The 26,643-nt window shown below is 40.9% G+C and overlaps 1 protein-coding gene across 4 annotated transcripts in view; it reads right to left on the reverse strand.

The window, feature by feature from the left end:
• Positions 1–26,643, reverse strand: part of PLCB4 (phospholipase C beta 4) — a 380,701-nt gene that overhangs the window by 83,391 nt on the left and 270,667 nt on the right. For all 4 annotated transcript variants that reach the window (XM_046679316.1, XM_046679314.1, XM_046679315.1 and 1 more), the window contains 6 exons: positions 19,323–19,402; positions 16,745–16,798; positions 11,071–11,152; positions 9,979–10,079; positions 9,283–9,340; positions 3,794–3,902 (listed from right to left, as the gene is read on the reverse strand). In XM_046679316.1, coding sequence (XP_046535272.1) covers positions 3,794–3,902; positions 9,283–9,340; positions 9,979–10,079; positions 11,071–11,152; positions 16,745–16,798; positions 19,323–19,402 — 484 coding nt within the window. The remainder of the gene's footprint in view (positions 1–3,793; positions 3,903–9,282; positions 9,341–9,978; positions 10,080–11,070; positions 11,153–16,744; positions 16,799–19,322; positions 19,403–26,643) is intronic.

Consider the following 26,643-nt stretch of genomic DNA (forward strand, 5'->3'; position numbering starts at 1 on the left):
GCCTCTTCCACTAATGGGGGGGAAATAATGGCAACACCTCCTTTCCAGGACTGTCACGGAGGGTAAATGAGAACATATATGAGAGGCACTCCTAAAAAAATGGAAAACGAACGATTGTAAGGCATTATTGTTCTCACCAGATTGGAGAAGGGTTTAGTGGCCTCCCTGGATTTAAGCAATTCAATTTTCCTATTTTATCTAAAAGGTAGGGTATGGGACTGGTGAGAAGAGTATGCAGTAGCCATTGAAACATGGCCCCAAAAGCCACTGTTCATTTCAGTCACACCTTTCTGACATTGGGCAGGCCCCAGGTGGTAATCGCAGGAGAAGCAATCAATATTGCGAAAAGTACAGATGAGACCATAATAAACAATCATGGACCTACACAGCAGCTTTGTCCTATCTTAACATTTCACCTTATTTACTTTACATTTTTTAAAGGAATACGTAATTACAGATGCCACTGCAGTGCCCTGTGCACCCCACCCCAACGTAGACAACCACTACCCTAGTTTTTGTGTTTAACATTCCCCAGATGGTTTTGTAACTTCACTATATATACATTTATCCAAATAATAGGTAGTTCTGCATATTTTAAAATTTATATAAAAGATGTCCTACTATTTGTATTTGCAACTTGCTATTTTTACTCTATATTTTCTTGGGACTTATGCAGTTAATGTAAGTAGCTCTTGTTCATTTATTTTTCACTGAATAATGTATAGTGGTATGTACAGTAGTAGTATGTAGAATGTAGAGTGGTCCATCTATGAAAATACCAGGATTTATTATTCATTATTCTCTTGATGGATATTTAGATCATTTCTAATTATAAATACAAGTACTGCAATAGAATTTGTGTATCTGTCTCCTTGGGCACGTACATTCATTCTAAGAGCAAGTGCTTTTGGAGGCACTGGGACAGATTCAGCGATGGAAGAAACAGACAAGCCCTGTCTTCATGAAACATATACTATAGGCAAGAGAACAAATAAATTCACAAATAAATACGAGTATAAAATAATGTCATGAAAGTGCTAGAAGAAAATAGAAAGCAGGAAATGAAAGTAATAAAGAATGACCAGGATGCTGTGTTAGGTACCTGGCCAGCAAAAGACCTTCTAAGGAGATTACATTCACACATGGGGAACAAGTCACATGCATACCTGGGGGACCCCATCCCAGGCAGAACAATCAGCAAGTGTGAAGACCTTGATGCAGGAGTGTGTGATGGAGGGGAAGAGTAGGTGGAAATGAGGTTAGAGAGGGAGCCGAAGGCAACATTGGTTGGACTTTAGTCTTTGCTAAGTACTTATTCTATTGTGTGTTGGGAAGCCTTTGGAGGGTTTTGAAGGGTGGAATAACATGATTAGACCTATTTTTTAAAGATTTACTCTGGCTGCTGTGCCGAGCATAAATTGTAAGGCATTGAGTAGAAAGGAGAAAATTAGTTAGAAGTCAGCTGGCATTGTCCAGGGAGAGATGATGAAGGCTTGGGTAGTCTGGTAAGGGTGGAGATGGTGAGAAGTGATTTATTCAGGATTCATTTTCAGGACAGATCTTGCGGGTTTTGCTGATGGATCAGAGGTGATGTGGAAAAATGAAACAAATCAAGGATGATTCTAGGAGTTTTGGCTTGAAAAACTGGGTAAATAATGGTACCATTTTCTAGGCTAGGAAAGGAACAGGTCTATGGGCGGGGAGAATCAAAACATGGGGCACAGATACATTTGAAATGCCCACTCAACATGCAAATAGAGAGTTCTACTATAGGCGTGTAGTTTAAACAGAGATTAAGAGTAGAGAGTTTAATTTGAAAGTCATGGGTGTTAGTGTAGTCCAATTTGGATTCCTAGCGACCTCATGGAAAGCAGAGCTGAACCCTGCCTGGTCTTTTTGCACCATCCTCTCACCTTCCAGAACTGGATCAGACAATGCTCCACTGCTATTCATAGGGTTTCACAGATTTTAAAATTTCTGTCATTTGTGAAATGGTGAAGCTATGCTTTTTAGATGTGTCATTGGTAATTTCAGACTTTTAGGACCTAGAAGGTCTTTAGAAATAGTCAAAGACAAGCCTCTATCATAACAGTTATCACACTGCCAAGGAAGCACTGAGTCAGTCACATGTCCTTCTCCTTCAGAGATCACAACCGCCTTATGTAACTTGGAATCCCCAGCATCTAGCACAGCGTTTAGCCCCCAGTCAGGCCTCTATAAACTTTAGGGAATGGGGATAGGGGAGAAATACTAGTTGATTGAGTACGTGAACCCCACTATCTTACAGGTAGGGAAACTGAGGCCCAGGAATATAGTTCTTCGCTCAAGGTCACACACTGACAGGGTAGCAACAAGAATCAAATCAAATACTGTGACGTGCTAGATTTTCTATCAAGCCACCTGCCCCTTCACTTTAGTCACATGCAATGTGGAATAAATTATGATACTCAGAACAGTGATAGAGAGGAAAGAAATGAAGCAATTTTGCTAAATATATATTTGAGGCCCCAGCAGAAAGGATAAAGGATGTATGTCTACAATCAAGGGAAAACTCTACTGGATTTGGAAAAATATCAGGGTTGGGTCACACAGTACAGTGGGCCAGGCATAGGTATAAACAGGTTGTATGTGCATCCAGAGAATGTATAAACTTTTCAGCCACTTTCACTGGCATGAGATACAAAGAAAAAAGAACCCCCCATTCTATTTTTTTTTTTTTTTGAGCGAGATTACCCCTGAGCTAACATCTGCTGCTAATCTTCCTCTTTTTGCTGAGGAAGATTGGCCCTGAGCTAACATCTGTGCCCATTTTCCTCTACTTTACATTTGGGATGCCTACCATAGCATCGCCTGATGAGCGGTGCTAGGTCTGCGCCCAGGATCCTAACCAGTGAACCCCAGGTCGCCAAAGCGGAGCATGCAAACTTAACCACTAAGACCAGGCTGGCCCCAAGAGCCCCTATTCTAAAGAGGAGTAAACTGAGGCCATGATACTCATGGGCATATGGGAGAGACAGAAGTGGAACCTAGATCTCCTTCCACTCTCCACTGAGACATAGGCCAGAGGCTCCAGCTCGGGGATCTCTTAGCACTCCCTGTCCGGTTATATTAGCATCACCCCTCCCATCCTTCGCAAGTGTTTCCCCTGCTATGGAACCAATGTTAAATTTCCTCTCCATGCCCTTCCTTTGACAAATATTGGAATGGACAACACATTGTTCCCAAAGATTCATTGTAAGGGGCAAAAGTTCACAAACTCTAACAATTTGCTAATTGATTCCTAACTATTTAATTTCCTATCAACTGCATTTATCTTCCATACCAGAGGTCAAATGATGGGTGAGAAGGCTCATCAAATCACGTATTAAGTTTATTCGGCTTGGCAAAACAAAAAGGAGAAAAAGAAGGTACAAATTTTTATATCAAACGAAATTATTTCAAAGATTTCAAACAGAGACTGTATTTGGCATTTTTACATTTTAAGCATTATACAATGCTAAAGATCTAATTTAAGAAATTAGCTGGGGAAAATATCACTATAATGTGTTTAATAATACAATAAATTGGCATTATACTTCAGGCAGCATGAACAAATTTTCATGTAAAGTAAAATTTATACCAACTAAGAGCAAGAAAAAAAATCAGTCAGTTATCAATACTTGCCTCTAGGGAGCTCCAAAGCTTTGAAAGATACCTTGAACTAAAAATGCAGACTTTAAAAGTTGTGTATACTTTTTGTTAAAGTTGCTTTTTTTTAAATAAAGAAAAATTCTCTTTTTTTCACTTTTATTACCTTTTGTCTTCAAATCTTCATCGGGCTCATACATCTCAATGATCTGCATTGCCCTTTTAGCATCATAAAATGGAAATAAAATCTCATTCAGTCGAGGATCTCGTTGATGCTATGATGAGAAAATAACTCCATTTAGGCTGACATTTCTTGCCCTTGTGGCATTACACATTATTACAGTACATAATTTCTAAAACAAGATATATCTAGAATACCATGTTTATAGTTACAAAAATAGGATTTCACTTTCTTCCTGTCTTTCTCCCTAAAATATACTTGAAAATAGTCCAATTTTGGGAGTACTTTGTTGGTTCCCCTCACTGAACTAGACAGGAAGAATAAAGAATGTACATTGTTTTTCCTTCAAAAATTGAAGGTTACATAATATGGTGTGCATGTGTCTTCTAGTTTCAAAACCACAGCTAAGACATTTGGCTTAAGTGTCCATATAAAGTGAAGCCAAAAATCTTAAAAAGAAAAAGAAAAAACAAAAATCAAAAATCTCCAAAATAGTTCAAATAGATAATATATTAATTTAAGTGTCAAAACAACAATAACAACCAAATCTCCTAATGTTAGACAGGAAAACATCACTTCATTTTCATTATATCTTTCTACATCAGTTAAAGATTTCTTGGGCACTGCAAACTTCATTTTCTTGAGTAAATATTAATCAAATGAACCAATTGTAATAATGATGAAAATTAATCAGCACAAGGATATTTACAAGCTATAGACAATATGAAAATCTGTATTTAAATATCAGTAGTTCAGAAAGTCTTTTTCTCTATGAAATCTAACTCAGTTTGCCCTGAGGAAATTCTCTGAGCAGACAGTACAAGAATGATTAAGGCACTCAGGAGGCTGGTGATGTCATTCTTTTCAAATCAGCACCTAGATGCTCGTGGTTTTACGTGAGGCACCAGGAGCAATGTTGCTTCTGCAGTTCTGTCATTCTAACTTCACAACAATGGTGAAAAAAGTCCAATTTACTAACTGACTCAGCTACAGTCTTTTGTGTGTGTGTGTGTGTGTGTGTGTGTGTGTATGTGTGTAACTGTCTGTCTGTATGTATGTATCTGGAGGCACTGGGTTCATTAAAATTCCTTAGTGTTCATTGTGGATTAGAGGACAGAACACTGTGACCCTGGTCATCCATCAATTAAGCAAACTTCAATGGAATAATAATGGCAGACAAGCAGCTATGAGCAAAACCTAGTCAGTAGGTAGGACCCTGGCAATAGCTCTTTACCCAAATATATGCACAGACTTTGAAAAACACTATTGAGAAGGTATTTAAGAAACAACTGTTAAAAGTTCATATGGATTTCCCTTCCCCATTTGTTTTGAAATGATAATTTGAAAAGTGGGTTACACAGAATGAATGCCTTTGGCCAACAGAATATTGGATGTAATTTCCTAAAGCACTTGTGGCCTAGCCTGTTCTGGTCCTCTCACCTCCCCACCGAGTTAAGAGTGTTTACTCATAAGGAATCAATATATTTTTGTCAATTTATCCCAATGAAGCATGCTTCTGTTGTAATCTAAGAAATTACGGCTCACAACAGCTCACATCCATGCATGTGCTAGAGCAGAAACTGTTATATTAATAACAGGCCTTGAAACCATAAAGAACAAAAGTTATGGGGTATGCAGGGAAAGAGAGGTTGTGAGGTGGACCATGGAATGCCAGGCACGTGAAGACATGCTACCTCTTATTTAAGAAACAGATGGGCATCATGCAACCCTACAGCCAGCAATTCAAGGGAATGACAAGCACCACCCCTCTGGTGAGAATGCATTGTTTTAAAAACAAACAAATAAACAAACAAACAAAAAAACTCTTTCTAGGCAACTTCCTTCTCCCGTCTATGTGAATAGTATCACGGAAGATGGATTTGGGATGAAAAGGTCCTTTTTAGACCCCACAGCATTTATGGTCATGGTTGGCCACTATATTTCTCTTCCTTATTAAAAGTAAGTATTTTGATTTAAAGATACGCTCCTTGGTAAGTATTCTGGACTCATGGAGACGATGGGGCAAATCCATATGAATTAAAAAGTGAGCAAAAGAAGAGAGTAAGCTAAAAGGGAGAGGACAGATAAAGTTAGGGAAAGAAGGAAAGGGAATCCAGGCATTCTTAGGTGCTTTTTATATACATCTAGGTGTGTCTTCTACCAGGTGTTACTTGTGGTGTGGTCTGTGGAGGGCAGCTATCACATCACCCTCAACTGGGAGCTTGTTAGAAATGCACATTCTTGTGTCCCACGCCACACCTATGAAATCGGATTCTCTGGGGGTGGAATCTGTGTTTTAACAAGCCTTGCAGGTGATTCTGCCGTGCTCAAATTTAAGAGGCACTGCTCTAACTTGCAAAGGTATGCATTTTAACATATTTGCAGATGAGTAAAAAAAAAAGTACCTAAATCCTACAAGGATAGAAGAATGCTAAATATTTGAGATGTCCTCCCAATTAAATCCCATTAAAATTCAGTCAGAGGGCATGATACTCACTAGAACATCATGCCTATCAGAAGGAATAGCCAGGAAAACCAGATCCTAAAATGGATGTATCATAATCCCCAATTCTACATTTGCAGCAAAGAAGCAGTGAGAGCAGACAATATGAAATTGCATTTGTCTTTGCATCTGCTCTGCCAGGCAACATGACCTTTTGCTTTCTCTAAAATTTTCACGTTTCTAAAAGGAAGTACAGCATAATCTGGATAATCCAAAGGCAAGGAAACAAATGGTAAGATTTGCATTAGAGTCACAAAACTATAATCTTCAGATGAGAAAACAATGAGGAGAAAGATCACTTCCAGGTCATCTCAGAGTGATAAGGTTGCAGAAGAGTTCCACACCGACATAAACACAGTGGGGCAAATACTTCACAGCTCTGAGGGACCATCGGTTTTCAGCTGGTGTTCGGGGAAGCAATGCACGCAGGACATTCGCCCCATGATGTCCAGAGCTTCGTAAAATGAGATTCTAAATAGCTTCCAAAAATAGGTCACAGAACTGTGCCCAAGTGAGTAAAGAGATAAGGGACATTATTATGTTCTTACTCTTACTGAGAAAGACATCAACTGGCTTCAATTCAAGTTGCACTGGGAGAGAGAGAGGTTGACATAAATTATATTCAAAAGAAAGATAAAGAAGATAAAGAAATAATTGGCAAGGGTATGCTTACTCATAAGAACAAATACCCCCTTCTCTCTTTGCCTATGCATTAAAGAACACAGATATTATAAACGGAAAGAGAGCTTGGCCCCTTTCTTCTATTCTTTCAACTGAAAAATAAAAAATAAAAATTTCAAAAATCAGGTTTGGGCCTAATGTGATCATATAATACGTATGAGGCAGGGGGAGGATTACCAGCAATAAGAAAATAAAGCAAATTCCTGATTATTGTGGCCACCTAAGACCTCAGTTCTCTATTATGGGACAGGTCTAATTAAAATCTCTGGGCTTCGGTTAGTTCCACATCTCTTTCCTTGTTCCTAAAGACCCAAAGAAATCTAGAATCACACTGATGCCACCAGTCCCATCACAAAAGAAGACCTTTCGTTACGGTTAATGAGAAGCTAAATAAAAGGAAACATAAAAAACAAATGAGAGCTACTGGCCACTGTAATAGCGATGGATAAAAGCTTACCAAATAATAAGTATTTTAAGAAAGATTTGGACGCCAGAGCCAGAAAGTATGGGTGATCCTATCTCAAAAATTAAATGTTATGTCTTAGATTTATAAGAATTACAAGATTGATAATGGGATAGGTCTACAAAAAACAACTCATAGAAGGAGAGGCATGGAATAAGAGCCCATGAAAGGAGCACCTCTCCTCAAGACTTCAGAATCGTCTCTTTCCTTGAACAGTGAAATGTATATTAAGATCACTGTGATGTTTAAGAGATGGTTGAGTGCCAGCTTCATCCCAGAGCACACAAGAGGCCTTTGGTTAGGAAGCGGCCAATTGATGATGTAGCAGATGTTCTGCACTCCACTAAAGTGTCTTCCTTCTTTAGTAGAAAGCAAGATTCCTGCCCATCGCACCAAAACTTAAGATGATCAATGACCCAAAGTGCATGAAGAAGCTGAGGGAAATAAAACAATAAATCTTTTTTAAAAAGCAGAGGAGGGAGAAGGGGTTAAGGAAACAGACCACATTAAAGCCATTTAACTTTTGAGCAACGGTGGCATAAGAATGTGGATAATATCTGGGTAAAGATTATGAACATAGTATTCGCATGACCAAAAACTAGTGGAGTGGAAAAACTTGAAACGTTGTCAAGTAAAATAAATATTGTATTGTTCTGAAAGGCTTATTTAAAAGTGGAGGCATCTGTGCTGATGTAGGCAGTACCTTCTCTTTCCTGCATCAGTGCTTTTAGGCTCTGGGTACCACAGCTTCTAAAGTGCAACCCTTCAAGTTGGGAGCCACCGAGCCCTGACATGGGAAGAAAAGAGAAGACTTTTCGCAAAGATACGATTTGTCTCTACAAAGTGGCAAATCACAGTCTGCCTGTTGTCTTGTCTTGAGGCAATCCTCATGTCTGGTAGGATACTGCCTTGTCTAATGTTTTCTCTTTATCTGCTATAATAGTTAATGTAAATTGTTTTGAAACAAAAATATATTGTCCGTTCCTCACTTAAACTCTTCCTATGACTGTGTTAGAAAAAAAGGGAATTTTCCTTTTTGCATTAGCAAGAACTTCAATGGGTTTCACTGAAGAGAAAACACTTTTTTGGACGTGTAAAGAAAAAAAAAGTTAATGTTAATTGTAACAAAAGTCACAACCTTTACTTGTTCTAAAATATTTTTCTCTTGTGCTTAAGCAAATTTTGTCAACCAGTTTTGGTTGTTAAGTGAATCATTTTCTGAAATTAGCTCTGAGGTTGTTATAAAAATAAAAAGTAAAAATTTAACCTGTAATCCAGTTGGCCTAATATGTGCTATATTTTCACCCAGGAACTCCAGTGTTGTGCTTGTTGTCAAAATATTCTATTTGAATCTACATATTTTTCTTACATGCAATCCATTAAAAGACAAAAATAAAGATTTCCAGTCCATGCAAAGGTATGAGAAAAAGTTAGCAATGGAGAATCCAACGATAGTGTGCTCAACTCAATTCATTCTCTATTTAACGAGATCAATTTAAAAAAATAAGTACCTTAAACATCATCTTGCAAAAACATAGACACATTTCATTAAATGAATATATTATAAAATTCACACGCACACACAAAACCAGAGCTACACATCACAGCAAGAAACCAACAAAAAAGCAGTGTGCAAGGCCAACGTGTAGGAAGTGCATGAACACAGGGCAGCAGCTGATTTTTGCACCTGGTAAAGCCATCATGGAAAGATCAGCAGGTCAGAAGCAAAGCGAATGAGGGCGTATGACGCGGGCATGCAATGAGGACACTGGAGGAGGCAAGCCACTGCACACAGACTTTATGGAGTTAATGTATGAAAAAGCTTACTTCATTTAGAAAGCTCACTAATTGGTCTACCGTTAAATAATCAGTTTTGTCTCCATTGCTGAAAAGAAATTTATTAGAAAAAGTAAGTTTTTGTATATGATGCTACAGTAGGTACGATTTACATGTTGACATTTGTCGATGATAATTCTAAACTTATTTTCTAACCCTGAAGTAGTGGTGCATTCTTAAAATGGCCAGAGACTGTTTGTAAGAAAAAAAATAACCAACAACAACAAAAGAAAACACTCCTGCTAGCTCACAGAAAATGTCTGCAATTCTTCTTTAGCATTATCAAAAGAGGTTACTTTAAAAACAACATGTAAGTCATCCATTTGAAATAACTGGAATGAATGAACCTTTCAACAACATAATAACATTCCAAACCGAATCTAGTTAGTTCACATAATGGGTTAATACCTAAAGGAGCAGGTTAAAATTGGAGGTAGTTAGTAAAGCCAATGCAAGGGGTGGGGGGAAAAAGTTCCAGGTGCTTCAACTAACTAATGTAAAAGTTTCTCAAAAATTCGGAGTGAACTTTTACACTAATAAAACTAAGGGGTGAAAACGTAACCCTGATTAGGTATTCCTAGTTACTACCAGCATACTATAATAAAGCATTATCACAAAAAATGTCTTAAAAATCTAAAAAAAGCAAGGATAACATTCATACAGCACTTTCTCATAAAGGGAACTTACATTTTTTTAAAAAGATCCTCTATATCTGTCCGAGGACAAATCTTTTGCGTCAGTTCATAGAACTTTTCATAAGTAAATGCCGCAGGCTCGATTTCATCATTCTGTAAAGGATAAAAGAGTGTCAGAAATTATGGGACATTTTTTCTCCTTAGAGGGAAAGAATCTACAGGCTCATGAAACAGAGTGATGACCAGTTGGGATCCCAGGGCCTCCATCTCTGATTCTTGCTGATAGAACCAAGAAGGCCAACATCCAGCCCCGGCCAGGCCGTGCCTCCAGAACACGGCATGTGTAAATGAGAATTTCTAGTTACCACACAGCCATGCTTGGTGTGTTCCAACCTCAGCTACAGCTGGGCTTGCTCTGGGAAACACCCCAGCGAACACATACAAAGAAACCTTTCCTCCTTCTCTCCTTGAGGGAGAAAAGCAAGTGCTTGCCTAAAGGATGCTGAATAAATCAAGGCCAACGTTTACTTATGCCTTTTTTGTGAATTTTCACAAGACCACATAAAGGGGGTCAGGACAATCATATAAGATTTTCTTTTTCGTACTGAAGTTTATATTTCAAATAGGATTTGCTAAAGCAGTAACAGGCTCAAATCTTCCTTGCAGTCGAGAAATTAACTTCAATTATTTTAAATCCGAAGGGCCACAGACACAAACGGTTTGTGTGGGGAGAGGTGCTGCATAAAATATTGCACAACTGTCTTGAGGAACTGAATTTATGAGTCAATTATTCATGCTGACATTGTGCTGGGTGGAGGCAATGCGGACGGGCTTCTCTGAAATAAGCTTTCCATAAGCTGTGTGAAAGAGCAGCCTGGCTGTCATTTCCTTTTCTTAATAAAGTTGACAAAAATATTTTGAAGTACACTATTTGAGTTTGAAAATATTTAGGTTAAAATGCCCAGAAAACAAAAGGAAGGAAGGAAGGAAGGAGAATGAAGAGGAAATTAACGGTACTCTATGTGACTGAATCTAATTCTGAATCCAATTGAGATCAATTGAACATAAATACTCTGGCTTATTACATATGAGGACATAAATAAGCAAAATGCTTTTAGAAACACACAATTAAATTAACGAATACCTTTCCACTGGGAAGACCTAATTCCTTGAGCGCTTGAAAGATCACCTTTTCTGTTTTCCCCGAGGCAAAAGTTCTAGTAATACTAGGGCAGAAAAGAAAGGACAAAAACTTAAGTTATTGTTAATTCTGTTTTCTCTGAGGCGAAGATCCAAGTAATACTAGAGATGATGGGATGGAGGGAGAAGGAAAAGGAGAATAAAATTACTTTTCATTTCTAGGTATTTTTCACTTCCCAAGCTAGCTCCTGCAACGTCCTTCTGGTTACCTGAGCTGGCTGCTTGATCCTGATGGGTGGTCCTCCTGGGGGCTTGTGAACACAGGAGGCACCGGGGGATACACAACACCGGACACAAACAATGATACATTTTGATCCTATCAAATTGCTTTCTCAGGAAAAAGGAATGTAGCAGAAGGAACAGAAGCTTTAGAATAAAACCTCACGTTGACACTATCTAGGTTTGAGGAAAAGAAGAAGTCCCCTTTGAATTCAGCCCATACCTGATTGCTCTTACCCTGCCCTGGCTTCACACTTACTACAGCTGACAAGCATTAGCAGACGTAGTTTGTTATTTTTTCTTTTTTTAACTAAGCACCCTTGAGCTACTCTGAAATGCCAGCTGCCTCAAGTATTAGGGAGTTTATTATGAAAGTGACAGGTGTCGGGGGAAGGGGAGGCTGGGGAACAAGTATTCAGTGTTTCAACAGAATCTTGGCACTACCCTGAGACATGGTATTTTTGAGTAATGGTGCTGCCTTTAAGTAGTATGGTGTGCATCAAGAAGAGTAAAATGGGTAACATTTTAATAAGCATATTTCCTGGTGATGACAAAAGCAGGAAAGAGAGACTCCTTATGATAAATGCATCAGTGACACTCAGAATGATGCTCTCAAGGAGAGACTTGGTATCCTGGAATCCACACTTGGCTCTGAGCCATGCCTTAGCCACCCAAAGGAGCCTTCATTCATTCCCTGATTGGAAGCCAGGTAATTTATCACCATAATAACTTCAACTCTAAATTCCGAAGTCCAGCCTCGACTTGAAGATAGAGTTTACTTTCGTCTGGGAAGCTTTCGTCTTGGATCGCTTTCCCTGTGAGCACAAGAGGATTTGTAACAGCGCCCCCCTGCCCAACCTTGACATGCACTCCACCATTCACGTGAAGTGGAAGGCAAGCTCCAAATGTAAGCACCGATCACCAGTTAATCCCGACGAGTGGGAGAAAGCACCGCTCAACTGCAGAGTACAGCTTCCCAGAATAGACTGGGAAGAACTGGCTTAGGTAAATGAATTGTTACGTGTTCATTCAAAGCTTTCTTGTTTCATACTCGGTCCAAGAATACTTCAAGAAGTACAGTTTTCAGAGTGCTTGAGACAGCTGTATTCAAACATAGGGAGGCCTACGAATTCTCTTTAACAAACCTACAGACATGGCAGAGCATATGTGTTTGACATTAAGCAAGCTAGTTTCTAGTGCAGGAGGTGCTGTGTCTACATTTTCCCACATCTCTAGAGTTCATGGAATTTTTATACATTGAATTGGGTTGAGAAGCAATTTATCTGACCTTTACAATGTAGGGGAAAGCAGCTACTCAGTGCGTCTTTAAAAAAAAAAAAAAAAAAAAACGTGTTAATGTGAGCGCTACAGGCCTCCAGCAGGACTTGGGACGTCTGGCACTTTTAATCGGTGAGAAAATCTTTGCGAAGCAATCTTAGGGGTATCTCAGCCACTGGAGCTGCTGTTAGGCCTGGTAAAGGAGGTGAAAACTGATCAACGTGGTCATGAACACGGCAGGTATAGGACCTGCGACCTTCTGGAGAAACAGAACCTGGACACGGGGTTGGGGTCAGGGAAGAACACAAGACTGTACGGGAACAGGATCTTCTGGCTAGGGCCTGGGGAAGCACCAAGAAAGAGGAAGTCAAACAAGAATGCTTCATGGGAGCAATGAGGTCCAAGTATTTGTGGCGCGGGTGGGGGTGGGGAGGGTAGGTAAAGAGATTGAGAAAGACAGAAAAAACAGGGTGTCCAGTGCCGGGACAGAGCAAAATCCATGTAGGAATATGTTAGTGAGGGCAAAGTCAGAGCTCAGTGACACGACTGCACAGAAGATGATAAAAGCAAGGGGGGGCCTTACAGTCAGAAGGGCTCATTCTCAGGCCCATCTTTTCATCAGGGGGCTTGGGCTGGGCAGCCTCACCAGAGATTTGCTTACCTCCTTCTAGAAGAGATCAAACTCAGGATGGAAAATGGGAGCAAGAAAGTCGAATAGAGCATTGCCCTGGGGTGGTGCCTTTATGGTCTTTGCTTGTTACCTTTTGGAATCATTCTTGGTCCTTCAAATGGATTTGCTCACCGGTGAGGGGTGTTGTGGAGTGAAGGTGGATTCTTTGAGTCGCCGGTGGTGTCAGAGACCAAGTAGAATGCCATTTAACCAGGGTGCTGACAGAAATACACTTATCACAGGCTGTTGGCATTGTAAACACCATTATGTGGTATTTCTTGGGAATGAAGAGTGTTTACAAAGGACTATAATTTAATTCAGTTCTTTATACACAGCCCCATGCCCACAGAGCATAGCTTAATGCTTCATAGCTAACAGGTGCTCCATAAGTTTTTGTTGCAAAATAAACCTCCACCCCTTTCCCAAAAGCAATGCTACATAAAGCAAATCCGTTAAGCAGTGCCCAGTCTTATTAAAGCCCTGGTTAAATCCCATGTTCTAGGGGACCTTCCAGGTGATGAAGACAGCAGTGATCCTAGAAACTAAGGGAGTGTCACTCTTTGCTTACCCTCAGAGGATCTACATTCTATCCAGAGGGTTTAACATCATCTTCTCAAACAGTCCAGGAGGACTCACAAAGTGAAGCCCTAGCAGAAGCAGACCCTCCTCGTAGACAGGCTGGGCCTTCAGGACATGGGTGGATTACGTAGGAGTTGGGCTGCCATGAGCATCCTTGAAGTCTCGGCCTTCTTTAACACAACTGTCTCCTTGGGACTTCTTCCAGCCATAGCCCACAACTATTGTCTGCCTACCATTTCCCAACTTTCTAGCCATTGGTTCCAATTTCAGGTTATAAGGGATGGGAGATAGTGAAAGAAGAGTGACTTTCAAATCTTTGGTCTGAGGAGGAAGATAAATTGACAAATTGAGTGCGAGCTTGTAAATTTGAGAGAAAGGCAGACTGCATAAGATTAGGTACATAGGAAGAAAAGAGAAGAGCGAGATGGAGAGTAAGACTTCCTTCATTTGTCATTCCTGCAACTTCCTGGATATTAAATCTAGATTAATGCTAAAGAGCAGGGGGCCATTCCCAAGCGATGTAATGACTAATGACGCCAGATCCCTTTTAACATTATGCACACTATACTAATAGTTTCCATTTTAAAAACTCCAGAATGATGGTGCTGAAACAACATTTTAAAAGTGTTTACTCTTCATATCCATTAAAACATTCAGAGCAATTTCCACCTAGCCCTTGGCAGCTCATCCACCAGGAGATTTATCCGCTTTTATTTGGCTTGGTATCAATTCTCCATCAACTCTAACAAACTGCCACTGAATCACAGACGTCTTGTGTCAGACACCTGTTAATACTGGCAGGCACCAGAGTTTATGTCAAAGAGAGCTAAAGAATATGACAAAATATCTAGGCTATTTCTACAAAAAAAGTAATAATTTTGTATGTGAACATGCTAGATAAAAGATCTCTGGAATCAGAAAAGTCCTCAAAGCTTGTATAACAACGGCTTGATTAGTAGGATATATACAAATGAAACCAGAACAGCTAGTTAGAAGCACTTTGATCAAAATCTATGTGTTTCTATTTTGCCCATTTCCTGAACCTTATCTTGGAAGAAAAAGCAGGAGAGGAAAGTATGTAAAAACTGATCCAACTTCCATTTCTGCTCTTCACACTGCTATCTGGGCTCTCTTAGTTTGAACTTATTACTTCAATACTGATTTTAAATAAAGATGTACTACATATTTAACAATAGCTGTAGGATGCTGGGATACATTAGAATAATTGTCCTGCTATCGTTCAATAGAGCAAAGGGTTTGAAATAAGGATCAGTTAAAGTGTTTTTGCCAACAATCATTAGTCAAGGGTGCTAATAGGGCTGTTTTTAAAGTTTTAAATCTGGCATAAAATTGACTTGCTAGTAAGTTACTAACTAAAAGACAGAAAATCCTACAGATAGATCTGTAAAGACCACAACAAGTGCTCGAGGTCTATATTTCTGTAAACCTTCAATAAAAGGTTAAATAAAAAGAATGTTGTCCATGGTCTTCTTTATGATTTGTATGGTTTTTATTTTTTCATTGATATAAGACATGGAATTTGGAAAAATGATGACCTCTAGGAAAATTCTGTTAAATGTGAAAAGAATAATGTGCAGGGAGTATGGAGATATTCTCAAAGGGATGCGGAATGGAAGCTTCAGAGCAGAATGAAGTGGCTGGGGAGAAAGGGAGGCCCAAAAGAGTCAGAAATGGCCAAGAGTGATCAGTGTGTCACTCCCCGAATGCATCTACTCACATTTGATGCAGCTGCTGACCTGTCTGCCTCATCTCTGAAAGATAGAGCAGCTATAAGACAGGATTCTACTCTGTAGTTCTGATTTTGTTTGTTGCTGTTGGTTGGTTGGTTTCTTTGCTAGTCTTGTCTAGAGAAGACGTGAACATGAACCTGAGCCTGAAGAATACTAGAAGAGTGGGTTGGTATCTGAAGAACCCATGTTTGATTCAGGTTCAGGGCTTAGGTTCCTGAATCCAAATACAATCTTGGCTTCATGTAGACAGCAGATGCCCTGGGGCCCAGTCTAGCTTCTGGAATTTCCATAAAGTGCTTTCACAAATACCAACCAAAAAGATACTGGGAGAGTTTGGTAAAGGATTGCCATCATCACCATTGCAAGAGCTTCCAACTGTAGCCACAGACCATTAATAAACCCTAACACCAGATATGCAGTGGAGAGGCAGAAAAGAGGCAAGCAGGAGGAATCCTCAGAGGGTGAAACGCATCAGCGTAAGTATTAAAGAACACGTGGAGAATGGATCTGGTTAATGTTCTCCTCATTCTTGATTCCACTCAGGCTTTATTGCCATTTTTCCTTCCTTGTCACTGTTATGTTGGGCAGGGTAAGGGAGGAAGCGAGAGCTCTGAAGAGTGTGTAGTGTCAGAGACAACACCTAGAGAGTAACTGGCAAGAAGCCAAAGAAGGAGTCCACCACTCTGGCACCGAGGAGCAGCAAAGCTCAGAATGAGATGCACTGTCCAGAGGCATCATCTTCCTAAGACACAGTCCCCACTCTTCCACTGCAGGTGCACAATAGAAACTTCTTTCATTTTAGCTAGTGGTTGTTCAGGGCAAGTAGGTGAAAGACACTTAAATCCTAAAAACCCATTTCTTTGAAGATTAAAAAAAAACACTGCTTTTTCAGATGTTCTTGATCAAAGGTGAGTTAATGCTATTCTGAAACAAATGCAACTTTACATCCACAATGATTTTTACAAACTGAACATGGCATTTGATGAAGTGATTCAAACCACACTTCCAGAAATATCTTCAGTTAAAGCAATTAACAAGTAGTTGTGGAGGGCTCTCTCTTTGGTCTGGTATCATGAGGGCCGACACAGGATACGGGGAGCACACAGGAAGGACGGACTTACCTCCTAACTGGAATTTTACCATTTGTGTTGGTCATAAATGCCAATTTCATCCAGCTGGAAAACAACAGGAACAATATTGTTTTAATGTTTCTTGGGAGGAACAGCTTCAATCTGGTTAAGACTTTAAAAGAAAGTTCACTGAAGCAAAGAACATTTATTCTGAAAACCAGGGACAATTATATGCTGAGATTATATAAATTTATGGTTGCCAGATTTAGCAAATAAGACTTGCTGTTAAATTTGAATTTGTAATAAACAACAAATAATTTTTTAATACAAGTATGTTCCAAATAGTGCATAGGACATACTTATACTAAAAAACTATTTATTACTTATCTGAAACTCAAATTTAACTGAAAGTCCCATATTTTATCTGGCAAACCTACATGAACCGGAAAACTGAGTGCCTGCACTGAGCAAAACAAATCCCCAGTACTTATTTGGTGACTGGTCTAGTCCTTGATTATTGCTCTTTAATAATTTACTAAGGTGGTGAGAAATGCAACTGATGGTGACACCAGCCAGCCTTGTCTTGAGAACCCATGGGGACCCTCCACCCCAGCTCCCAGTGCAGTGAAGTACAGACAGGGACCTTCCTTGATTTCCAGTGGTCGAAATTCATTAACTCGAACTGACAGTAAGCAACTCCCTGCTTTCTCCAGGCTTTCTGGAAACACAGGGACCCAGAACACTTATTTGTAGTTTGGTGCCAGGACTGTTCTTAGCTAATGACCCCCATTTTCACTGTTTACAGTCAATAATATTCTAACAATCAGCAGAACACCATGATTTGGTAAAGTTTCTGTCTTAAGTCACATTTCGTAGAAGCACAAGTGGCTACTTATCAGGGGATGTTTTCAGGACAACAGGAGTGAGGGAAACAATAGGGCAGAAAGAACAGGATGCAAAGTTGTGGTCTCGGCTGGAACTTTAGCCTGATGCCACAGGGAGCTCTGGGGTGTGATGTGCACCAGGACTTGGTGGCAAGGGGGCTGACCTTCTGTACCCTGTTTCAGTGCATCATTGGCCATGGGCTTGCCCCGAGGAGCTGGGAAGAGTGTGACCCCCCAAGCACGGGACTCCCCTTCAGCAGAGGGCACTACTCTGGAGAAGTGGCAGGTGTTAGCCCCTGGTGAGCTAACCCTCATGGCAGCTGGCAGATGGTGAACACCAGCTCCATAAAGGGATCTGGGTAGGATCCCACTGGGGGCAGGTCAGATCTAGTGTCCAGACACAGATATACAGGTCACTCAGGTGTAAGCGGGCATTCCAAAAGTCTTTGAATCTCTGGGACTCTTATCAGTGCCTGAAGTCATAACATCAAATATCCGTGGATTGCTCTTTATTTTTAAGGAAACACGCCACACCAACTGCAGAGGGAAAGGAGAAACAGCTGCGCAACAAATAGGAATATACGAGACTAAACAACTCTTCTCTCCTAAGACAATGGAAGGAAAACCAGATGGACAGCATAAAAATCAAAATAACTAATACTGAATAAGAAGGACTGGCAGCCAGGCTCCGGACGAGGTGCTTTTCATGACCTCATTTCATCTGCACGGTAATCCTTTAAGATGAGTAACGGTCATCATCTCCATTCACAGGACAGTGAGACACACGGCTAAGAACTTCTGAGGGTCGCCCAGCACCCAAATGGCCAAGCTGGGATTTATAGCCCAGAGTCCATACTCTTAAAGTACCTGCTAAAGGGATCAGCAGTAAGGAGAGAAAGTGCCCGAAGGATTGATCTCTCTTCCTAGGGCCCTGCAGCACAAGGAATCGCACCCTTGGCGCCGGGTCTGGGTGAGAGATGCGAGCTCATCACTGCACTTTCTCAATGTGGTTCCCTTCTGCACCTCGCAACTACCTCTGATGCCCTGTGATGGCAGGCAGCCCTACTCCTCCATGGGTCATGGCTTTTCAAACAGGCTGACTTTGGCTTTGGCTAGGATTTCTACTGGAGTAACTTTCATGTCACCTTGAAAGAATAACTTGGGAAGGATTAAGATCTACCACTGTCGTACCCCTCTGGATTTTGGATACAGTGTACTGGGGTATGGCCTGCTTTTTGAATTGCAAAAGTACCTTTGGGTTCCTGATTGAGCGCTAACCAGTTCCTGGGTCGGTGCTCCCTTTATCCCTCCCTAGCAATGGCTGCTTTTGCAAGTGCTTCTCTTGGCCACACTCTCCACTTGTCAGTCTCAGGCAACAGAGGCTCCAGCTACAACAGCACTCAAGTATGGCCCCAGGTACGCAGAGCTATTTATCAGCAGACTCTGTCTAGGGACACAAAAGCCAGTGCCCACAATCCAGAGGATACTGAAAGCTGAGGTTCCAGCATCTCCCTGCCATCAATCATTTCTTTCATATAGGTTTCGGCCTATAGGTTTATCACACATGCCCTGCCAGGTGGCATGAAGAGTACAGGTGTGTGTTGGTCAACATCTTCTCCAAGGTCAGGAGCACAGAGGGCAATGCAAGCAAGATGTTGCCTGGCCATATACTCAGCCTTCATGTCCTATCCTGACCATTTGCTTGGTAACAGCCAAGAACAAAGGGTGATGCAAACAAAACTCACTGTTTCTTGAGGCATGTCATGGGACTGACGTTGTTGGCCCTGAAGTTGTGTATGATTGATCTCAGGCCTTCGACCCATTGCTGAAACAGAAAGAAAAAGTGTTCTTAGTGAGCAAATGTGCTGGAGCTAAACATAGCGGCTTTTATTCGACAGCCTGTATCCATTTTGTGTAATAATAACATGAACTCTTCTTCTTATCCCTTCCTCCCATACAGCTATCTTCATTTCACTGCTCATATTTTATTCTTTAATAAACAGCTTTCATTCTTTCCATGAAGATAAATGTGGCATCTGTGGTGTCATTAAACACTGAGTTGTCACAAAGGAATGCTGCCCACTGATTGACTTGTTAAACCTTCTATTTGTAGTCTGTTTAAATATAAGCCCTTTTTCAGTTGCTGGCAATGTTATTTCTAAGCAACATTATACAATACATGATGACATATTTAGCTATTCCCATTTTAGAGGATGAATACATTAGAGGTTCATCAATTTTATTGTGTGATTCTATTTCAGTCTAAGGATTTGTTACGTATCTTACCTGTGTTTTCCAGCAAAGCCTTAAAAAGTAAAACATGCATCAATTGCTAGGGTACTCAGAACAAACAGCGTTGTGCTTACATAATTTCTGCATCAGGACTTGGGCCTCAGTTCTAGTTCATAACATCACTCCATGGATATACACGGAAAAGCGAAGGAAAAACGTGCATGGCAGTAAAGGAATTTAGGTCTCTAAAGGGCATTTTGCTAGAAAAGGCTGGCCGGTGAATTAAGGCCATCTCTGCCCTTGGATCCAATAACTGACACCAATGAAAGTCATATCAAGTTGCTCAAATAAAGAATCACATTCTTGGCAAAATGCTTTGTAGCAAATTGATGCTGGGGGTTAAAGCAGAACTGGGGACCCCACGTAAGCCAGTACCTTACCTTCTTAGGTTTATAGTCTGACTGCTGAAGCTGTGTGCTGAGGAAGGGAAATTATTGTGGAATAGATACTAACAGAGATGTACATTCTCCCTGCACTCTCCAGTATGATAGCCACAAACCACATGTGGCTATTTAAATTTAAACTGAATAAAAATAAAATTCAGTGCCTCCATTGCACTAGTCACATTTCGAGTGCTCAAAAGCCAACTTGGGGCTAGTGTCTACCCTACTGAACAATGCAAACAAAGAGCATCTCCGTCATCACAGAAGGCTCTATTGGACATCACTGCATCGTACTACCAGGTTTAATGCGGTCAAGTAATTGATAGTAGTCATTTCTAAACGTGTGTATGCGCAGTTTTATTTTAAGTGTGGTAAAATACATATAACATAAATGTATCATCTTAACCATTTTTTAAGTGAATAGTTCAGTGGCATTAAGTAATATTCACATTGTTCTGCAACCATCACCACTATCCATCTCCAGAACTCTTTTCATCTTGCAAAACTGAAATTCTGTACCCATTAAACAATAATTCCCCATTTTGCCCTCCCCCCAGCCCCTGGAAACCACCATTGTACTGTCTCTATGAATTTGGCTACTCTAAGTGGAATAATACAGTATTTGTCCTTTTATGACTGGCTTATTTCACTTAGCATATGGCCTCAAGATTCATCCATGTAGCATGTCAGGACTTCCTTCCTTTTTAAGGCTGAATAATATTCCATTGTACGTATACCCCACATTTGGTTTATCCATCCACCTGCTGATGAACACTTGGGTTGCTTCCACCCCTTGGCTATTGTGAATAATGCTGCTATGAACTTGGGGTGTACAAATACCCCTTCAAGTTCCTGCTTTCAATTCTTTTGGATATATACCCAGAAGTACACCATATTATCATATAGCAATTCTATTTTTAATTTTTTGAGAAATCACCATACTGTTTTCCATGGTGGCCGCATGATTTTACAATCCCATCCAGAGTGTACAAGGGTTCCAATTCCTCTACCTCCTCACCAACACGTTACTTTCTGTTTTGTTTTTCCTTTGATAGTGGCGATCTAATGGGTGCGAATCTAAGAGAGAGTTTTTCTCTCCTCTCTGTGCTCCAGTCATACCTAACAGCTTTCTGAGGGAGGACTCAGGAACTCTAAGAGGGAAATTTCCTTTCACAACTAGAAAAGGCCATTTTCTAAGGACTGTTAATAGCACTGAAAGCCTCGGCAAGCATGATGGTGAAGTCAGGATGCTGAGGGAGGAGGAAGAAATAAAATAGTGGCATTAAAGAAATGCCTCGATTATTTTCATCATCAGACCTCACTTCCTCTGTCAGGCTAAATATGGGACTATAACTCCCTGGGGACTATCAAATATCCTGTTATTGGCCTAACAAACCACAGGCCCACACAGAGTTTCCCAAGAGGAGACAGAAAAAGCACAAATAATTCAGTTGGCATTAAGTGGGAAGCATTTTCTCAACCTTAAGGCTTGTTACGTGTTCCAAAACACACAACAAAGTCCATGGTTTCCTAGGACGGAAAAGTGGACAATTTCTGAGACTGTTCACTGGCTTTTTCTGATCATTCGGATTTAGATGTTTCTAGAAATAAATTACAGCAATGCTGGGCTCCTTAAACAACTTCCATCCATCTTCTGAAAACACAATGCTGGTGAGGAATCTTGTTTATTGTGATGGAAAGGTCCTGGAGAGTGACCTTTGAGGTCATCACTCCAGTGACAGCTCCAAGCTTTAGTTAGTACGAAATGCCACAAGAATCCTCACGAGCCCTAAAGGGCACTGGGAGGGAGGTTGCTGCTTCCTTCTCTTTGTGATGATGAAAGTGAGGTCAAGGGCCCTACTCAAGGCCACGTAGCTGTTGGTGCAGGGCAGAGAGGCAATGAGAACTCTGTTGTCTGCTGTTCCCATTGGGGATATTTTCACTCAATGGCTCATTCACACATCTCCCTCCACGACGCGGGAAGGTCCCACCAAACCTCTCCTTCTCTCGATTATCTCTCGAGTAGGTAGAGTGCACCTCACATAATCAGGCCCAAGGACTGTAGAAAACATGTTAAACGTTTTGCTGTTTTGTTTTGTTTTGAACATAAAATAGATGAAATGCCAGCAGGTGTCACTAGAGCCCTAGAGTTTAGTTGCAAAGTTGTGCCAGGAGTGAACTACATGCACGTCAACTTTGAACGTTTCCAGATCAACGGAAGCAAAAAAGTGTGACTTAGACTTGTTTTCTTGGATTTCTGGAAATAAGCATGTATGTCAACAGTTCACATAACACCCCAACAGGTGCATCTTCAAGCCTCGGGTTACGTGTTTCTAGAATGATCGTTCCCTGACACACATCGAGCACATATATTGGCTCGATGGTGACACACTATGATGTGATTCCTACGACACTGGGCGCCTTCCCTCTGGCCTGGCCATCCTGAGTGGGCACATGCAGCCTGGACGCAGGAGAACCGGCCCACAGAAGTCACTGAGTTCACATGTCCAAATTGGCAGTTTCTATACTTTGCCACTAGGTTACAATTGTTACTGTTATCTCATTTTTTCATCGTTTCCAATTTTGTCTAAATTAACTTAAAGCTTATTTCAGCCCTTGTGAGGAGAAGAATAAAAGGTCCTTCCAGGGTCTCTTGCGGGAGCGCTTATGCTGGATCGTTTGGGGGTAAAGTGGGAAGAACACGAGCTGCTCCTAATTCTCTCCCGGGAACTTACTACCTCACCTGTGGGACTCTTTAAAGGTATTTTTGCGGCAGACAAATGGCCGGGCCTCACCCTTACCTATGCCCTTTGCCCCGCAAACACTAGGACTATCATAGACAAAATAATCCATTTCCTGTTAAAAAAAATGCACAGAGACATAAATATAACAAAACTAAACCAAGAATATATGAATTTACACAGAGCATATGGCTCACTTTTTTCCTTTAAAATATTTATTAGGCTTTTTTTAAGGTTAAGAAAGCAATATTTAAATGCCCTTTGTAGAAAAATATGAAGCAAAAAAGTATAAACACCACCCAAAATCCCATTACTGATATTGAGATAGCCACTGACAATATTTTGCCATTTTCTTCTAGCCTTTTTTATGCACACATAGATTTATCATCCTAAAATAACCATTATTAATATTATTATTATTCAGTCAGCACCACTTAGGCAGAGTTGTTGTTCCTTCAATTCAATCTTATCTCTAGATTCTGTTCCAGAAGCATTCATTTTAGTCTAACTTAGAGAAGCATACTGTCAAAGCAAAAACTAACAGAGACCCTGAGACACTCTCCAAGTTTGCTATGTAATTTTCTCCAAAGGGAAGGCTTGGTAGCATCCTCTTTAATCTTTTGGTGTTTAGTTCTTTGTTTTCAAAAAGGAGGCTAATTGGTGGAGGCATCCTAATCTGTTCAAAAGTTAACTGAAGACTTGGCTACTACTTAAGGTGTAGTCCAAGGACCAGCAGCACCAGAATCACCTAGGAACTGTTAAAATGCAAATTATCAGGCCTCCCCTATTAAATCTGTCTCTGAGGCTGGGGAACAGAAAGCTGTGTTTAAATGAGCTTTCCAAGTGGTTCTTTTGCAAACTCAATTTTAAGAAGCCCTGTTCTAAGTGCCACTCAAAGTGGTGGTTCCTAGACCAATAGCATCAACATGGCCTGGGAGCTGGTTAGAAACGCAGAATCTTAGGTCTCATCTCAGACCCGCTGGATCAGAATCTGCACTTAACAAGATCCTCAGGTGACCTGTGTGCCGATGCCAGTTTCAGAAGCACAGGTGTAGAAGAGGGCCCCCCCGCCCCCAGCAACGTGGAGCATCTCCTTCCTTTACCCACCCAGGAAGATCCGGGTTTGGTTTCCTAAGGGAGTTGGTGGTTTCCTGCAGTGCCCTCAGCTGGAACATGCCATCTTCTAGTGAGGACCCTGGAAAAGAGCCCTACAGTTCCTGATGGGCTCTTGTTTTTTTCATATCTCTCCCTACCTGGGCTGAACAAATCTTCATTCACTAGAACTGAAATTCTGACTTACACGTTTAGGGGACTGAAGTGCAACTGCTCGTATGTGAAACAAGAGGAGGCAGGACGCTGCAGATGGCGACTTTCACCTTCCCTATGTCTGAGGTGTGGAGATAACCAACAGATGGGGCTCGCGGACATATTTAAAACATGGGAACTTCTTGGTACCTGTAACTCATAAACCTTGATCCATGCAGAGTCTTTTGGCTGGACTAAATGAAGACAAGAAGAAGTCAGGGCATATTTCAACTGGCCATTCTCCAGGTGCCTAATTGCTCTAATTATTAATTAGTTTTCATCTGCTCAAACAACATCAGCTAGGAATTTATATAATTTGAAATACAGCTTTTGATCTCTTTGTGCTGTGAGTTCTGGTAAGACTGAGGGGCATTCAAGAAGAGAAGTAAGACCCACTTCCATACACTTGGCACAAATTATGAAGCTCTTCAAGTAAAGATTTCCACAGTGTCTAATCCCGCAGTAAGACAAGATTCTTCATACAGTGCTTAGAACATAAAATCGCAACATTTCACAAATCTCCAGATGCAGAATATTCAGTGGAGTAACTACATCTTTATATTAAACTAGAAACTTAGTTTTAGGAAGGCATTTACACTTCAGACTGCCACTAAATATAGGCAGTGGCTCAGATTCTAAAGTAAAGACACTGTAGATAGAAGCCAACATGTTTTCTCTCATGGGTCTATATAACCAGGGTGAATGAAATCATTTCAGTTCAGTTAGATAAGGTATTAGTTGGCATTAAATTGTCAATGTTTAACTTCGAGGGTGGGCCAAGCGGAAGACATTTCCAACTGGTGCGTTGTTAAAAGAAAGCCCTGTGGATAGCACTCAGGGACTAGATTAGCAGTTCCCAAAGCCTGTTGTACCTTACAATCCCCCAAGGAGCTTAGAAGACATTTCAGGAGCCTGGACTCGACCCCTGGAGATTCTCATTAACAATCTGAGTATGGCTGGGCCATCAATTTAGTTTTTAGACACCGCAGATAATTCTAATGTGAATCCACAACTGAGGACCACTGAGCTAGACGATGTGTGCTACAGAGGATTTAGGCCAGTATTTCTCAAACTTTAATATGCATTTGAATCACTTGGGGATTTTGTTAAAGTACAGATTCGGATTCAGGAGGTCTAGCATCCGTGCCAAAGATTCTGCATTTCTCATAAGCTTCTAAAATATGCTACATGGGCTTGCTTGATCCTTGTGCCCCATTCACACAAAGATAGCAGGGCTTGTACATTATTTCTAGACACGTTGGTCATCTTGAATACGACTAAGAAGTCCACCAATGAAAGAGCAGTTCTACTCTTCATTATGCCGGCTGTTCTCAAGTGGTCCCCCTGATCAGCAGCATGAGCATCACAGAGGAGGTTATTAGAAATGCCAATTCTCAAGCCCCATCCCAAACCTACAGAATCAGCTACTCTGCAGGTGGGGCCCAACAACCTGCATTTTCACAGGCCCTCCAGGTGACTAATGCCACAATCACTATATTAGGCTAGAATCAGAGCACCTGGTGCAAATCAGAGAGAAAGATAATTGAGGAGGGTGTGCAGGTGGCCACTGGAGAAAAGGCTTGTCTGGTTTTGTTTTTAATCAATTTTATTGAGGTATAATTTATATACAATGAATAGCCTATGGGTTTTTTATTCAAGCGTTTCAAATATTAACTAACCTCCCTTAGGGTGAGTACTACCAATTGAGACACTTTAAATTTTAAATCCTCATTCCCCTCTGTTTTGGATTAGAGTTCACACACACATCACTGTGTGTGTTAAAGTCTTTTAAAGAAAGTTACAAGCATTACAAAAGCAATGAGGGCAGTCATAGGGAGGTTGCCTAAACGATGTTCCACAGCCACAGAAAATCCCGGAGCTGGTGATGTGCTAGGATCCTATTAGGCAGCAGGAGATGGCCCTGTGGAAGCCTGTTAGAAGTAACAGTTTCCCCTGTTTCTGAGAGTTACAAGCACAAAATCAGGACAGTCCTAGTCTGGAAGGCCTGGGATTCTTGGGAGAACACTTACTAGATAATTTGGTAGAGAAACAAGACAGAGGTCCATTTCCCAGAACTGGAGTACGTGATTAGAACACGACTTGGGCTGCCAAATGTCCAGTGGTCAGGCCTGAGCACAAAGGCTGGGGCCAATACGGCAGCAGGAGTAACTGGAGGCTGAGCGCCAGTGTTTCTAGAGTCTGTGTCCCCAGGCTTTCGGCCCAGGTCTAAGGCAGGGCCCAGGGATTATAAAACCTCAAGGGTAGAGGGATTATAAAACCTCAAGGGTAGAGGCAGGAGAGAAGAAAGGCTGGTGATTTAGGCAGAACTTGACAAAAAACACTAA

The sequence above is a fragment of the Equus quagga genome, chromosome 12 (assembly GCF_021613505.1).
Source record: "Equus quagga isolate Etosha38 chromosome 12, UCLA_HA_Equagga_1.0, whole genome shotgun sequence".
In the NCBI taxonomy this organism is placed as follows: Eukaryota; Metazoa; Chordata; class Mammalia; order Perissodactyla; family Equidae; genus Equus; species Equus quagga.